At 39.6% G+C, this 18,081-nt stretch overlaps 1 protein-coding gene across 14 annotated transcripts in view; it reads right to left on the minus strand.

Annotated features, from left to right (window-relative positions):
• sema4d (sema domain, immunoglobulin domain (Ig), transmembrane domain (TM) and short cytoplasmic domain, (semaphorin) 4D) overlaps positions 1-18,081 on the minus strand; it is a 47,044-nt gene that overhangs the window by 7,273 nt on the left and 21,690 nt on the right. For 8 of the 14 annotated variants that reach the window (XR_004762299.1, XM_035390973.1, XM_035390984.1 and 5 more), the window contains 13 exons: positions 6,622-6,755; positions 4,190-4,335; positions 3,829-3,891; positions 3,464-3,562; positions 3,275-3,368; positions 3,000-3,116; positions 2,585-2,736; positions 2,240-2,415; positions 1,993-2,149; positions 1,560-1,782; positions 1,331-1,446; positions 711-877; positions 41-87 (listed from right to left, as the gene is read on the minus strand). Coding sequence is in view for 13 of the 14 variants with exons in the window: in XM_035390973.1 (XP_035246864.1) it covers positions 41-87; positions 711-877; positions 1,331-1,446; positions 1,560-1,782; positions 1,993-2,149; positions 2,240-2,415; positions 2,585-2,736; positions 3,000-3,116; positions 3,275-3,368; positions 3,464-3,562; positions 3,829-3,891; positions 4,190-4,335; positions 6,622-6,755 (1,691 nt within the window). In the remaining variant the exon portion in view is untranslated. Of the gene's footprint in view, positions 1-40; positions 88-710; positions 878-1,330; positions 1,447-1,559; positions 1,783-1,992; positions 2,150-2,239; positions 2,416-2,584; positions 2,737-2,999; positions 3,117-3,274; positions 3,369-3,463; positions 3,563-3,828; positions 3,892-4,189; positions 4,336-6,621; positions 6,756-7,123; positions 7,210-17,036; positions 17,107-18,081 lie in introns of all 14 variants that reach the window. The other 6 variants (XM_035390977.1, XM_035390979.1, XM_035390982.1 and 3 more) reach the window with 2 other exon arrangements.

An 18,081-nucleotide genomic window follows, 5' to 3' on the forward strand; every position in this document is an offset into this window, starting at 1 on the left:
CACAGGGGATTAATGGGTTTATATTAAGTTCAGTACATACCATTGGGGCACTTGTCTGCATCACCATTAAGGCTTTGTATCAAGTTCCTACAAAGCAAACAAAAAATGAGTGAACATTGTATGCAAGGCAATAAGAATTTTTCAACCTGAAAGGCCCTTTTCAGGTAAAACTTTCCATTCATATACATTAATTTTATAATATGGAGAGCAGGTTTGTGTGTTTTTTTATACTGGGAAAAAATGACCGATACACCATGGTCTGATACATGCTGGAGTTTAAAGGTAATCACACGCTGGAGTTTAAAGGTAATCAAATTAAGTGGTTAAGAACTATACATCTTGAACATGCCAATTAATGTATTTTATGTCAAATGCAACTGCACATACAACAGATACTGGCCTTTGTAAAGATGCTGCTTGGTAGAATAAATTAGGCAATACTAGTTAAGATAAAAACCACCCATTTGTCATTTACCCATTTTTCCTGTCTGTAGCATATCTCATAGTTACTGGCAACTGAAAATACAAATCGTCCGTTCACATGGTTCACTGACTGAACGTACCATCCTATATGAGATCACCGAGATCATAAATACAGATTGTTTGTTTGCTATACAACAGCAGACCTGCGACTGGGAATGGCAGCCCTAGGGCACTGTGGTGGCAGGAAGGCACATCGCTCAGATGTTGTGTCTGATTAGCCAAGGTACCGTTGGGTAGTGTCCTGGGCCTGGAATATGTTGAGGCAGGCCGCGGAATCAGCGGCCCAGGCGCAGTAGGGGTCCCGCGCCAGCACGCAGTCCTCACAGGACGTGTACTTGTCGCAGAAGGCCGTAGGGGACTGCACTACCCCAGAGTCTGACCCAGCATAAAGGAACTGTGAACAAAAAGCCAAAGCTCAGTGTTTTGTATTAAAATAGCTCATATTCAAGTGTCACGTGCACGGTTCAAAGGAGGAATAAGTCACAGTTCCTTTTTTGAACAGACTCAGTGTCTCTGTGAGTTCCCCCAGTCCACAAAGTGCAACAGCTGACCTGAAACATGACTCATGAACTGGTGAACCCATCAGAATTTGGTGGGAAAAGACAAAACGACACATGAAATCTGGCACGTCTATGTTTGGTAGAATTGTTAAGGTCAACAATACATGCAAACTTAAAAATCCAGATTTAAAAAATGTTTTTTTCCTAAACAGTTTTGTATTTTGCATCTTGTTTATTTACTTTCATTAATATATGAAGAATTAGAAAATGCAGGAATCTCACCTGCAAGAGCAATTTAACATGTTCACAATAGGTGAAAAGTGCCATGAATTTAAAGGTATACACACCCCTTGTGAAGACAGTAGCAGAGTCTTTATGGGTTCTACATTACGGAGAAGCTGTATCTCCTCGATCGTGTGAACTACTCCATCATAGACTATGGATTTGTGCAAGATTCCTTTATCTGAATACAAACAGAAAACAACAGAATTTAATCAAAACTCTCAAATTATATTACATTATAGTATTTGCTTATTTATTTAGACAACATACTACAACATTGGGGGAACCCTTTACCTGTCCCTGTGAATATGACATCATACACATTGTTGTCTAAGGCCTGGACCCTCTCCACAGCGATCTGGGTGTAGTTCACATCCTTGGTGATAAGTTTGGGCCCATTACCAATAGGAAGGACAGGGTCCTCCAGCAGAGGGTGGTCCTTGACAAACTGCAAGGTCTTATCCGGCAGATGAAGCGAGCTGTTGATGTTCTGCAGTCGATTGTTGTTGTTGATACACTGCAGATTGAAACAACGGGACTTAAAACACAACAGCTGTCACTGGCTGGGGGTTGGCATTCAACCAAGTTACAAACCATGAATGTTTTCAAGACAAACTCAATACAGATACATCTGAAAAAGCACAGGTTTGACTTATTGTTAGTTCATATTACTCCTGTAGCTTGGAGGGAGGGGAATACTGATGGTGAGAATATAGGACAGGCTTACCGCTCCTGGACGAGGGCTGGGGGTGATTCCATTATACCTCACCCACTTTGTGTGAGACTGCTCCACTGTGGCCTTCTGCATGTACTTCCCCTTGGAGAACACTTCCTCCACTGAAGACATGTTGTAGGCACACACTGCTGATAACCCAACATTTCCCCTATGACAGGAACAAAGGAGCCATCACACTTCCCTTACAGATTCATGTTTTTCCCCCTCAATAGCAAGCTATCACACGCGCACTACTCACCACTGCGATGTGAAAACACCGTATATGACAGTGTCCTTCCAGTCTGGGGTCTTTAGGATGAACACGTCATGGACCACGTTGAAGACAAAATTGAGCTCGGGCATGGAACAGACCAACTTTGCCTTCAGAAAGGAGGTCCACTTCTTCTGCAGAGTCCTCTGTCCCCCCAAGTCCCCCTGGATGGAGAGATACTGTTTGTTTTAGTGCTCCTCATTATCCATCAACTGCATTTTTCATACAGCAGTGTGACACACCAGACAGACTCTCAATTCAGCTACAATGGGAAGGAAATGCAGTTCTTAGCATGAGCCATGACTGCACTGAGGCTCAGCAAGCCGTTCACACCTTGCAGACACGGGCTATCCTGGGGATTAGCAGCTTGCCAAAAAATTCGTACTCCACTGACACCTCCGTGAAGAAGTAGTAGATCTTGTCGTCTTCACCATCTAAGCTGTTCTTGCCTTCCCTGATGACATCTGCGAAAACAAAACTGGGCTCTGGGGAGCAGAGGGAGGGGGGTCAATATAACGCAAAATGCTTGATGATATCGTACAAGATCGACAACTGTGACCTATTCAATCATCCAATGAAATGCTATTATTCAGGGGTCACAAATGTATGGCTTGTCTGGGATTGAAAACCAAATACACAGCATGAGTATAAGTGATAAATGGGTAACTGATTTTTAAGTCCTTTTAATTTACTGCAATGCAGACAAAGTTAAATTAAAAGTCAGTACTTCAAAATAAATATCACATACCATTTAGCCATGACGTTGAATACTCTGTTCGCAGCAAACTTTGAGAGAGAGAATATCTGGATATGATGGGTTCGCTTCCTAAGAAGTTGTAAGCAGTTCCAGAGTAAAGCTCTCCATCTGAGAAACAAAGGCGCATGTGAATTGTCATGCAGTTTTTCAGTCTGAAACCACATTATTTCACGAGGTAGAATGAACCCAAGGTATTGCAGCTCACCAGCCCCAGGTTTTAAGTGTTTGTGCCGATTCACCTATATAGGCACAGGAAGTCAACTTACCAACCATAACTGTGGTGAAGCTCTGTGCAGGGTCAAAGGAACATTTCCCTCTTCCATCTTCCTGCTGCCCCAGCAGTTTAAAATCCTTGAGAGACTGTAATAGCAAACAAATAATAGAAAATGAAAAAATGTAGTACAACAGAAAGAAAAAGAAACCCACACTTATGACTCCAAGGCAGCTGCGCTTACCAGATAGTCACACAGAGGCTGAAAGGCATGTGTCCCACAGACATATAGACTGTCATCATTGAGCACTTGTAGAACCCGGATGTAGTTTAGGCAGTCTGTCTGTAATAAAAGAAGTATGCCCATAAACAATTAACCATCACCTGTGGATACAGCTATTTTTATCATAAAGATTGTCATGCCACCAAAGTGAGTGACAAATGCACACTTTTCACAAAAATATTTAATTCATTAAATGACAAACTACACCATACAGCACAGGTACTTCTCAATTCTGCTGTAACTGATATGCAAGGCATTAATTGTATTTGAAAATAAAATGACTATTTGAGGTTTTGGGCTATTTTCCAATTACATGTCCAACATACCTCTTTAGATTTTCCTTTTAAGATGCACATTGACATATGGTTTTCAGGAACTTTCCATATTACCTGAAAAAATGAACCCACATAATCAATATAATATTCAATACAACACCTGCTGGAGAAATAAATTAAAAGAGGGACAGGCCACAGCACGACTGGTCGGCATCAAGGTGTGCATAGTTATCCAAGCATAGCTGCATAGGTTGGCCTATTTAATTTCACGGCCAAGAGCATATTATGTGCAATAGTTGAAATTTAACTGGCCGATATATGACCTACTGGCCTGAAATTTAGGAGCCACATGCAACCAATAAATGGCCTTCACGCTACAAAGTTGTTGAGATTTCTTAAAAACCTTTTGTACCTTATTGGTCTTGACAGACACATTTTTCATGCTCAGCTCGAAGATGGCTTCCCTCGCACCCACGTAAAGTACTTCTTTTTCTTCACTGAGCAACAATGTGGAATAATTGAAGATTCCTTCTTCTGAAAATTCTATCAAATTGACATCTGTGGGCAGAATCATGAAGCACAGACACATTAGTTCACCTTGTATATCATGTAAGTATACAAATACGGTATTTAATGAATCCAGTGTGCAATGACCTTTACAGGAACTCAAGTCCTTTAGCCAAGGGGAAAAAAACCCACTGCCATGCTTACATAGAATGCATTAATACATACACAAATTATTATTAATTTTTTTTTAAGGTTTAAAAATATGTTCCATGCGAATATCAATGGTTTAAGAAACTTTTATGGTTAAATTCACTGGTCTTATTAGTGAATACTTCACTGAATACTTTGTAAAGCTGACCACACAGAACTACAGGTCACTGGAAAAAGGTGCTCGCACAGCATGCAAGAAATCGAGCCAAGCTCCCCGCAGCAATGGAAATGATAAGAACAGCACTCCACACCAAAAATCCTATTTTTAAGGATTCTAGTATTTTTAAGGATTCTAGCTGATTACCTTTCTACTCTAAGGCTGAGAATACCAAGATATCAAAACATCCACTAGACCTTTGAGGAATAGTTTTATCCCAGTGCTGGGCTTCTCATTTAAAAACTTGCTATGATCGTTCTAAGGCTGACAGCATTAAGTAGAAATTCTAATTCCAGAGTTGGATGTATAAGTACACTAACCATAACAGAGATCATTATTTATTTATAGGCTTAAAGTACATGACTCAGCATACACCATTTAAAAAGGTCCACAGTACCGCAGACTGCTAAAGCAGCTACAGATACCTGCGGTGGTTAAGCAGCATCCCTGAGTTTTCCATCTCTGTGTCTGTTTTTTGCTTTTCAGAGGGCTGAAAGTGATTTACAGCCGACCTGCCGATAGTTTGTATTTGGCTGAATGTCTGGCAGCGGTCGTGTCAGCTGTGAGAAGCTCGAGTTGCGAGTGTACTAACATAAACTGGCCGATTACGAAAGCCAACACCAAGCCTGCAGCTCATCATGTCTACAGTTAGACTGTGCCTCTTCCTCACAGACTCCAGACATTTGTGCAAGTCATTTCTGCCAGTAGTTAATATGAAGCCTACCCAACTTCCTCTTCAACACAGAAACTGCTCAAATGTGTGAACAGAATACAGAAAACTAGCTTCGTTTATACAGCACAGCATTATAATAGAAACATATCTCTAGGGATTACAAAGCATGCACTATCTGTTAGTGCATACATTCAGCACTCTAATCTTTTAAAGGCAATATAGAAATATATATATATTTGTACAAGTAGCTTATTTTGAGACACCTCTCAAAAACTAGTAAGCATATGATTTTCAATTATTATTACTGCGATAATTCAAATGAACAGCCTTGTAAATATTATAAAGATGACTGTTCTTAAACATCAAAGAAGTGTCATTAACAGCATAACCCTATACATATATGTATATTAACAGTATGAATTCAGAGTTAGAGTTAATTCTAATTTATAGCAATGAATACATAGGCACCTACAAAAACATTTCACACATATGTTTATAACTGTAATTCAATTTCAAGTTTTGTGATTTGAATTCACAGTTCAAAAAAGCAAATACATGCTAGCTGGACCAAAACCCTGCACTTCAGTATAAGAAAGTTGGCACATGACAACACAGAACCCTGGTAAGCACAATTTAAAAAGTATTCAGCAATAGATCTCCAAGCATTAATGGCCAATACATTCTGAAACAACGTAGACATAGTGTTAAGTATCAGCTGTCGAATCAAAACCAGAAACTCAGCACTTGACAGTTGATCACATTATAGCTTTAACCTCTGACTGCAGTTGGCAAACTCACTGCTTCTTGGTGAAATTTTAGTCATTTAAATAATTTAGTGATCATAATCTTAAATTATTTTTCAAGTAACATCATGAAGCGCAGAGCCTCGTTTGAATGTGTAGTGCTTTACACAAGTAAAAACTTTTGTACTGATTGCCATTACTTTAAGACCAAATCAGCATTTTACATGGGAAAACCATAATTTGATTGCCACACTACAGCAGTTTCTAACCAGCAAAGTATCTTTTGATATATTTTAAAGGTGAGCAAACTGGTTAAAAGAAAAAGTAGCATGTTGACACATTGACCATGGGGGGAGGGGATTATTTACAGAAGGCGCTATCATTTTAATTTTCAAGTTAAAAAATGTCAAAACCGTATATCCACACATGTCAATGTGCAGAGCAAAGCAAACGGATCATCACCATAAACATCAATTTAACTGCAACAATTGAACTTGGAGCCCAATTTCATTGTCATCGTGTGTTGTAGGGTCTTTTGGTGCTCTGTATCTTACCTTGGTGTTTCCAGGACATCCGTGGAATGCTGGTGGGGCCATGTGTTGACACTTCCAGTAGGAGTCCCAAGAACACTCCGAGGACACTGAATGCCATGTTGGACTCAGGGTTCTTCGGTAATGTGAAGTTTCCTCTGGATTAATAAAAAAATAAAAAACAATTACGTTAACGCAGAGAATTGGTAACAAAGAGAGAGCGAGAGAGAATTGGTGATTACATTCTGATATACTAAATATTAAAGGCACCACCTCCCATGCACTTCCTCTTGCTGACAGAGAAGTCACAACTGCATCGTTCTTTTTGCACAATTTCAAAAAGAGTCACCTCAAAATCTACAGTGTTGAGAATCAGTGATAATTAATTTCAATACTATAAGAGGTTTCAATCAGTCCTACATAGATGGGGAAAAAAACAACCTTTACAACAGTTCCCATATAATTCTTTTTTGACAAAGCACTGAGAACTCCTTTGATAAAAAGCACATGATCACAACCCACATACATGAATCACAATGGAGCATCGCAAACGGCTGGGTGCAGTTACTCCAAGTTACCAAAGGAGGAGCAAGATATTGCTGAGAAGGCAAGCTATAACAACAAAAACAGACAGAATATTGTATCATCAAATGTTCAAAATGTTAAAACCACTGCCTCAGTATCAGCAACTCATGGAACTGTTTTTTTATTTTCCTGGTTTAGTTAGTAAGGCCTTTTTTTGATTAAAAACAATGAGACCATCCCTTTTTCTGCTGACTTCTCGCATGCTCAGGAGCAAAAATATTAAAGCAACCTCTGGCATGCAATCTGAAAGTAGCACAAACCAAAATGCCTTAACTCCAAAATACACTGTCCATCTTTGACATCAGCTGAAGAAGTCAAGGATGATTAAGAAAGGAAAGCAATTTGACCCATGCTGACAAGGCCCAACCCCTAACAGCAGGAAATGGGGGAAACTCACATACTCCATGTGGCAGGTTAGCAGAGAGCTCACACCACATCATGCACTGTCACTCTCAATCTCAGCTGATCTACGAGGCTGTGTTTTGAAGAGTACAGGGGAAGGCATGCGTTTCTTTCCCCTGAGGCTTGGGTCAGAAACCTCCCAGCTGCCGCACGTTTACAATTCACATGGAATTGGTGTCCCTTTCACACACACTGCCCCACCCCATTTTGCAAAGAAAGAAATTTGTTCTGACTCAAACTGAACTTTTAGGAGGGATGAAAATGGAAATACAAATCACTTTCATACTGTTCATATTGTTTTTCTAACATACACACATAAAACATAAAAGAAGAAAATATGAGAACAATCTCATCTCATGTCTGCTTTCTATCTGTATAAAGGTTTATCCAAAAACAATAAAGTGTGTTGTGTGTCCAGAAGACAAATTTCAGTTCACACACTATGTCATGCGATGCAAGTAATTTGAGTTATACACTGTACTGACAATATGTATGAAAGAGACACATCGAGCCCTCGTTTACAATGGTGCCGAGATTGCAAAACACAATTAAAACAGTAATAAAGCAAAAATAATTTTTAAATAAAATAAAACAATAATAACAGTAATAAACACATATAAAATAAATACCGTAATACGTTCACAATATTAAGCACTAGTTCACAATCATTAGCTCACAATAGTTAATCACAGCTTTTGCCACTGCTGTTTTGTGGGTCAGTTGAATGTTAAATCTGAAATTAGATGATCTTATTGATGAGGATGGAGGACCAAGCTTCAGAAGGGAAGGGTTGTCAAAGAGCTTCAAGACGTCCATGCGTGTTACTTATTAACTTAGCAGCCTTTCAAGCCAAACTGGCTTTCTTCTTTTAGGCTGCTGTTTGGTTAGGCTTGCCTCCATAGAATTGTCCATTTTGTATAAAACTTGGCACACGCATCTAACAGTCTGCAGATGTGCACATGTAATTTTACTCACACTTGGCCAAAGCCATATGCCGATATGGCCACCAAGTTAATTTTCACATCAGTATGTTTCAGTTGTACACATATTCTACATTTGTATGCCACACACAATGCATGGAACTACTCAACATTACTCTTGATATAAACAAGATTGGGACCTACATCGTAATCAGCACTAATCATCTCCACATTTCCTGAACAATGTTTTTATGTGTAGTACTAATCATAGCCAGTTCACCAAACATCTGGCCCGAAAGCCTTGCAGTTGTCTGCTACTTCTAGTAGTATCTTTTCCTTGTGATAATTTTAATGAAATCAGATCCAATGATCATAATCCATATGTAGCCCTCAGGCGCAACTAAAAATTCACAACGAAAAACCATAAATGACATTACTACAGCTCATACAAAATAGAAGGCCTGCATTTTCCATAGGAAAGTGGCTACGCTAGAGAACTTGCCTGACCACCAACCGAACAGATAAGTTTCTTCAACACTAAAATGATGACAAGAAGAACTGATGTGCAGGATGACAAAGCAATGTTTCATCAGACATGGCACTGTAAAAAGGTGCACCCAGTTTTTAATGGAAACAATCTCAAAGCAGGTATTGATTTTTTTTTTTTTTACTGCATGAAGAAACACTTTTCAGAATCACAGCAACTGTAGTAATATCAAATTGGGTGGAACTTTCCCCTCCATTTTCAAGCCACAAGTAAACTAACTAAAATCGTAAAGTAAACTAAATCAAAATCTTTAAATCCTTAAACCAATCAGCAGTACCCAGAGGTCTGTGAAAAATAATCTCCATCTAGGGAAAGGAAAGCAGCTCCACACATCAGTTTTTTTCTTATGCTATCCCGCTTCTCTTCTGGGATGTAATGAGTTGGATAGCAGCTTTACTTAGTCACTACTAGTCACTTGGTAAGGCCTTAGTAGATTATTCACCAACACATAATTCAGTGCCTTCCATTGACAGTTAGAACACCTACCTCTGGTGCACTGCCAAGGTCTTAAATGTTACACTTACAGAACCACATTTGGCCTGGAGGCATTCCACCATCTTAACAGGACAGTAAAAGCTGATCTTGTGTAGTTTGCGGAGAATTAACCTCAATATTTTTGCACATGCCCCATTTATATAATTTCATTTTAAAGTAATTATAATTATGGACTTGCACTTAAACTTGCATGTGTCTGTATGATTAGTGTGTGTCACTGTGTATTCTGTGCAATGTCTCTTGTCCATGCGCATTGTAGTCCTATTTAAGTGCACTACATTTATGGGATTAAAAAAAACATTGCATTGTCACAGATAAAAGTAAACTGCAATGACATAGTTTGTTGGCTGTATCGAATGCTATATAAAATGCAGGAAGTGCTTGCCCCACCCTATTAACAATTTGGAATGCTGTTTGATCAACAGAAATGTCTTGCGGCACAATAATATAATGCTGTAAAAATTAAAAATGGGTAATGATATGAATTGCCATCAAGCACGTTTCTGCAGCAACTGCTTAAACGTTTTTTCTCCTTGTATTTCCAGACTATGACACTTCCCAGAAAACAAAGTTATTTTTCCCCCACTGCATTTAAACAAAAAGGAAAAAAATGCACTGTGCAAAATGAGCGTAGAGCCGAGATGGAAATATCGCGTGACACCAACTCCCCTCTGCAACTTAGCGGCACATTAACCGAGAAGGAAAAACAAACAGGCCGTACCACTACAACTTAGCCCAACGGCATGGGGTGAACCTGAATAAGTAATAGCAGACAGCGACTCCTGCTTTATTTATCGTCTGCCCTGAAGTGCTTCTTGATGCAGAGGAAAAGTGAACTTCCATAAAAAACAGGTACTTCAGACTCCATAGCCAAAAATTCAAGCGGTTGAGGCAGGACAAATGCACAGGGGATAAGAATCAGATGGAACAAATGCTACCGAACACTTATGTAAAAGGGACATATTTGTGCCATTTTCCATGTGCCTAGCCATTCCTGGGAGTGAGAAAGGGGAAACAAAGCCCCTCATGAAAAGGCATATGAAGTAGAGTTTACTTTACACTTCACACATCAAAGCAAATGCTCTTTTCAAACCTAAAGCACAACCAAAAAACAAACAGCCGAACAATATTCATTATAATGACATGGTGACTGAGGCTTTACAGACTTTAAATGGTCATGATGTTAACAAAAGAGGCAGATTTAAAACTTTAAGGCTGAAGAAATGGCCCTTGAAATTGCTTCAGGACAATGTTTCCCTCTTTCTTCTCCACATAAGACATAAATCCTGACAGGGTCTGGGGGAGATAAACATCAAGGAATTTAAGCCCCTTTCAAATTCCTCATATCAATCTTAAGGAGATACCACGCACTACAGTTTTATTGCTTTCTGACATTTTGAAAAGGGATAACAGTTTAGATAAAGCGAAACCAAAGACACGGCAGTGATGGAAAACAGCTGCTGTAGGTTTTCCACCCATTTATGATTCTGAGAAGTAGACTGCCACTAGTTTCAAGCCAACATGTGCTAACTGCATCACACCCAATGTAAAGGACACTGTGCTGTGGTGCAGTGTCTTTCCTTTCAGTTCAGTAAAGTTAAGACCCATTCAAATTAATTATGCATAGCTTAGCAACACTGGAGGAGTTCATAGCATACAGGGCTTTTTCGTTTAGCATACAGGGCTTTTCGTTTAGCATACAGGGCTATTCATTTAGCATACAGGGCTTTTGTTTGTGCTCAAGAGGATAGGGTACCCCTTTCCCATGATGCACTTCATACTGCAGATAAACAACAAACCAGCAACACAACAGGAGGCTCTAACACGCTTCCTCTCCATATCCACTCCTCATTCCCATTGCCATCAGTGCCGTCCAGCCGGAGTGTGCAATTTTGGCACTGCAACACGGGCAATTCACATGCCAGACCAGATTAAAAGAAGTGGGCCAAAACTCACTGTGATTCACGACTGAAGTTCCCAGCTGTGCTTTCCCAGAGCTGTTCTAGAGTAAATCCGCCAAAAGCTTGAATGCAGGATTACTGCAAATAAGTGTGTGACCCACTGAGGGGAATGAAAAGCATGACTGGTAGCAGCCTGACAGTTTCAGACAGCTCCCACTGGCTTTGAATGATATTTCCTATTAGAAGTACCAACTGTAACACAGCCTGCCAGCACACTCCACTATATCGGATCTACACTTTATGCAATTATTCACTTGATGGGACCTCTGAAGGGTGTGACTCTCTGTTGAAGTAAAGGCGAAATAAATATTTACAGGCACATTCAAACTGGCAGCAAACCCATTCACCAACCATTAAATTTTGTAACACAGCTACAAGCCTTCTACTGGTGCCCGATTCCATTAGCAAGTGAATGTGCGGTGACAACCTAGCTGTGAGACACCTGTATGGAGCACTGGGTTAACGGTGCCTAAACGGTGCCCCCGGCCCACTGGGTGGTGTACTTTGGCAGTCTGCCAGCTGAGAGACTGACTATAGCTTGGATATTCACTGCCTGCCAGCACTCCCAAACCATCCCGCTCGCTGGCATTGGCTGCAGAAACTCATTGATCAGACAGCAATACGCATGCACTCCGAGTACCATACTGCCGGAACCTTTCATTTCCCCTCTCGCTGGGGAAATTACAGTCCTTTCTTTCCCAGGCACCATCTCTCCATTTCTGAAGTTTCAACAGTTTTCCTCCTGAGATTTACTGCTCGTGTCACCTCAGATAAACTCTGTTTTGACCCTGCTCAGAGTGAACTCGTGCCTGACCCCCCCTGCCCCCCACCCCACCTCATTTTGTATATCAGTCGGCCTGTTTGCACACAGTGTGGCAACCAATGAATTCAATTCCTCTCTGTTTAATCACTGCGCTTAGAGCACTTGGCCCCTTCAGGCAAAAACAGTGACCTTTCTCAGTTACGCAAGTTAACTCAGATGTTCTGAGGTTCAGATTATGGTAAATGAAAAGAACACTGAATCCATGTGGGTATCTGCAGCCTTATTCCAGAATCTGTGCTGGAGACCATAAAACACACGGTGCTCTGACATATTTGCTATTCTGCAGCCTGTGTCATGCTTCACTGAAACTCAATCCTTTAGGCGAAGCAGCTTCATGATGACAGACGTTAGATGTACTATAAATAATGTCAAAGGAAAGTTTGTGGTCTGGCAATGGATTTGATGATTTAAGCATGACATCATGCTCCTAGCTATTGTATGTAAAGAATTCATTCCTTTCAACCACTGAATTGAGACAATCAGCCCTACTAGATGCACACCTCATGACCGCAAGAAACTTCCTTCTCAGAAACCACTTAATTCTTCCTCTGAAGATGCTCTTCCTGGTTTTTTAAAGAGCTCAAAAATGTCAAATGACTAAATATGTAAAACAAGGTTTTAGTCTTATACAATGTATAGTTGAGACAATTCAAGTTTATAGCCTGTCAAGTTGTCGAGTGTCGAGAAGGCTCTAGTGAACTTTACCAAAACAATGACAGGTGATACATAAACATAACCCCTATATTCCAATATGGTCAACCATAACAAACAAATCTCTGCAAATGTGCCTGAAAACCACAGAGCACATAAAAGCAAATTATGTGAAGAATGGCTATTGCAAATTACAGAGAAACGGGAGCAAGTGATTGTCAGGTTGGGTCATGGCGCTTTGCTTATCCATACATATTCGACTCAAGTGGGTTACAAAGACTGGATGAAGCACGGAAATCCTGAAGTAAAGGCAGGAAAACTGGGCAAAGCCAACACTGTGCAAAGCATACAAAAATAGATAGTCTCAGACATAATTGCTATATGCAGGATGCATGCTGAGTTTGCAACCTAACCTAAAGTGGCCACACGAAAGAGAAATTAAGGGTCAGCTCTTGTAAAAGGATATATTTAACTGGTGATGGAGGGCTTTTCAAAATAACACACCCTCTCTGCAGCTCACATGACCCAAGGAGCAAAATACAAACACTGAAATTGCACAGTTTGAGTTTATGACTCCCTGCAAAGCGCAGCCCAGCAGCAGTACACTGCTACGACCAGTCATTCCCACAGTAGCATGTTGCAGGTTTAACAAAATTTTTTAAAACATTAATAAAATAAATAATGTTATCAACACCAGTTTACTTGTGCTTGGAACGTGCTTCAATGAAAAAGGAACATTCACTAAAGGGTTAACACACAAAAAAAAAGCAAAAAAAAAACAAAAAACATATTTTTACTCATATTGACTATTGATTGGATCTAGGCTAGGCTAGGCTGGCTGCCACACTCCCCTTGCAGACCATGCAAAACCCTAGCTGCCAGACTTATGAAATATTGTGGTACGAAACTGTATGATAACAAATGGTCCTTCCAGAAAAGATAACACCGGTTCTAACTGCAGAGCATCAGCTGTAAGGTTTCAGATTCAGTTAACAGAACGCATGCCAAAGGAGAAAAAAATTTAATAAAATACCAAGTCGACCGAGGTAGGTCAGAAACATTTACGGAATATGACATTGTCTCAGTAAAGCTTATCAGAATGTATACTCTTGGAGTAAATATGATCCATTATACAGAACCTGAGAATGCAACTCCCCGACTATTTTAAGAGACATGAAAGAGCAAAGGCAATTTTAGGGCCTTCTGTTGCAGTTACCAGTGATATCCTGAGGCAGGTGCCTGGAGGACCACGGCTGGTATGGATGTAGCCACAGGAGGGTATCCAGTTCAACCTTGGGAGTTGGATCATTTACAAGCCACTGTCAATACCATACCTCCATGCCCATAACCCAGGAAATGTTTACAGCACATTCAAAAAGTGACAAAGCCAGGGACGTCCATTACTAGAGCTCCCAGGGGCAGAGATCAGGTTTCAATCATTATGGTCAGACATACTGATAACAAGGAGCTATCCATTTCATCTCACTGCCATGAACAAGCAAGGCATTTGTAGTATTGGTCCAATCGCATAGTTGCACATAAAAATATTAAAAATTGACTTCATCACATGAAGTAAGAAGCACAGGCAGGCTTGCTGTGCATACGATCAGATATTCCTCGTTCAGTATTTAGTCAATGTCCATTTCAAATGTATAAAGACAAATGAAATGCACTGGGTAAGCATACGCTTCACTTAGTATTGCTTGCCATTTTGGTGGCTGTCATCACAGGCAGCAAAAGAACAGAAGGAAGTTTTGAAAATGACTCCAACTCACTTCAGGACTGAAAATTATAATTCTACTGGACAATCTGTAAAAACTTATAAAAAATTTTTTAAATTTTTTTATAGAAGAGCCATTTGTTAGTTTTTTTAAACTAACATTACATGCAATTATATTTGATCAGGGATAAAATGACTTTATTGAGATTCATATCAAACATCTCAACATGCCTACAGAAAATACGCATTAAACTTAAGGATAACAACTTTCAAGAAGAAGGCTCCTTGTTGTTGCCGCAAGCTATCTTTAGCATGGCACCAATTTCATGGTCTGACTTAGTTTAGGAGAAACAAAAAACCCCTTTAAGTCCCCTGTGAAAACTCACACCACCCACTGGCACTCAAACACTTCCAGCTTGTCCTCTGGAACTTGGCACTCACAACTAAACTACAAATGTCCCTGCTTCCCAAGAAGATGGCAGCAATGTCAATGCATTCCAAAAGAATTTTCAACAAATCCTGCCAATAGTCATTGTCTATGATAAAGCTAAAGTATCAGGAATAATGATTGCACTTTAAATATAGTGGAGCACTGTAGTTCTCTTTCAGCAGGACTTATTCAACATGTCTTCTTCAAAAACCAGTGTTCTGCTGCTCAGTCTTCTTGTCCTCACGTCTGATTCTCCACTGATTAATTCCACTCCCTGCTGCTTCTTGTGTTTGCCTCATAACCTTTGCTCTAGTTACCACTGAATTCATTGTTCTGCCCCTTTATCTTCAAACTATCACTTCTTCCGAAACCCCTCTCATGCCCAGTGACCATCCTACACTGGCCGAATTTACTCCATGTTCTCATTGGGCAATCTGTCTTAAGGGCTCCACACCTGGCAGATAATTTCCGAGTATCCTAGTAACTTCTAAGACCACCACTACGACCATTTTCTCAATTTCACCCACTGTTCAATCTACTATTTGTCTCATGCAATATGGATGCATTTGTATGGTTCTAATAGCATACCATAATTTGATTTAGCCTAGCATGGCTCACTTAAACCGAACATATTAAAAGGCTTGGCCAATAACTGAGATTTAAAAGAAACTGATTTCCATTTCTGTTGCTTCATACAAAAGATGAGCTCACAATACACTTTGTTTAATATAGCACTGTTATTGCAACTGAAAATAATCAGATTAAATCTGTGAATTTCCGAACTTGAACACCATCAAAAAGAATTTGCATTGGTTTGCTTGTACATTACAATTACTGATGGTATGTGCAATTATAGCTGTGAACAGCTACATAAAGAAAAATTGTCTTTGCATGCTAAAAACACACCCACTGTTCTCAAATTAAAAGGCAAAACCCGTCCCTGATAAAAGCAAACCATCATCTACAAGTTATTTAAGTTCCAGGTACTAAGTACACCCTTTGTGGAAATTATAAGAACATTTCCATGGAGATGAGAAGTAGGCCTACTACTTTGGTCAAACCATGCTATTAAGGTGGAAACCACCAGCAGCAAATGGAAAACAAAACGGTACCACGGCTCACTTACAAGTGGACCAGGTTCAACCTCACATGCTAAATATTGCTCCTCAAAATCACAAATGACCCTTATTTTTAAATTTACGTTTTATACACTGATCTCCTTACAAAGTTCAATTGTGTGAACAAACCTATCTGATTACAGTGATTACAGCTCAGGTTACATCTCTGCGGGGATATTAATTCTCTGAATCAAATTGACTTCATGCATGATTGTAGACCTATGCTGCCTTAAAAAGTTCACAATTTCTATCAGCAGCTTTCTGTGATGCTGTGACAGCACAGTAAATAACAATAGCAACGCCAAGTAGATATTCTTTTAAGTAAGGTCACAATTATGAAAACATGCCATACGTTATGGGTTGTTTTATAGAAATAATGCATGCACTAAAATCATACACAATAAACATAATACTTACCTGAAAATCAGGAGTTACACTCACAATAATATCTATAGTCAGAATAAGAACACTGTTTTTATTGTTATTGAACAATAATACTATCAAATTAATTATAGTGCTTTGCCTCGTAGCCCAGGCCTGCCTAACAGTGAACAATGGGAACAAAAAGAGGTAAAGACACCCAATCACCTCATTTAAAAACGAGAAACAGCCTCTTTCATTTTTGCTAAGACAGAGAAAAAGTAGTAAAATAAAAGCAGTAATGACATCACCCCAGCCCCTTCCATGCACCAAATAAAGATAAATCTGAAGGAGAGTCAGGCCTAGACATGCAGCATTCGTGCGGCAGCATGCAAGCCCAGGAGCGTCCAAGCACTTTTTCTCTGACCTGTAGCTCTTCCACGAAGCTCTACTAGACGGAGAGGCCTTCCTTCAGGGAGAGTTACAATATTCTCATGCTATGGAAAAGAGAACAAAATTATGAATGACAGTTATCACAGTGTTGACATCATTGGTTAGGTGGTGTCACAGTGAATTAATACCCATCATAATGTCAGCTTTACCATTATGGATTGCACAGTACATGATCAACAAAGCATAAAACTTTTTAAATATTAAAATGCACAGATATATAACAGAAAACATTTTAAACTGCTTTCACCCAGGGACAACTGTGACTTCCATTCAGTCTTTGACTAAAAAGGCAACTACAACTAAAGATTTCTTCACAGGAATTTTTTTGTCTTTTTTTGGAACACAAACTAGTGAACACAGAACACTACATATAAGTTCATACGACAACTTCCTTCAGATATACATCACATTATAGTGGAGTATATCTAAAGGAAGAATAAGCAGCAGTGTCTCCTCATGACTTTGCCCAATACAAAGAAAGGACAGATGCAGTATCCACCCTGAAGAAAAGGTTGGCCCTTTTGCCCCTGCATTGGCTCTCATTTCCCAATAGCTGCAGGGCTTTGTACACATAGGAAGAGTAGCAGTCAGCATTCAAATAACAAGACAAGAAGGTTCAAAGGTCACAGAGATGGACAATGCAAAAGTGCAAAAGTTACAGCCTTGATGGGCCAATAAGAAGGGACAGCACTTTAATGCAAAAAAATGCAAACATGAAAATTTCATATTAACTTGGAAAGTGATGAAACATAAATGGGAATTAAGATTTAGAAACAGGCAACATTCACAGAAAACATAAACCAGCACTGGTATCACAGAATTAGCAAACTAAAACATCAAAGAGCAGGAGATGCAATTTTTGTATCGGGATAAAGGTGTTTCTAGTAGTCAAGATGGCAGTTGCATTAATCTAACAGCAAAAAAGTTCAAAAGCCTAAATATTCACCAATTAAATTCTCCATGTATATCTTAACATGCTTCTGTATTCCCAGGCGAGTTACAGCATGATCGCCATATTC

This window comes from Anguilla anguilla, chromosome 14 (genome assembly GCF_013347855.1).
Source record: "Anguilla anguilla isolate fAngAng1 chromosome 14, fAngAng1.pri, whole genome shotgun sequence".
NCBI classification, from domain to species: Eukaryota; Metazoa; Chordata; class Actinopteri; order Anguilliformes; family Anguillidae; genus Anguilla; species Anguilla anguilla.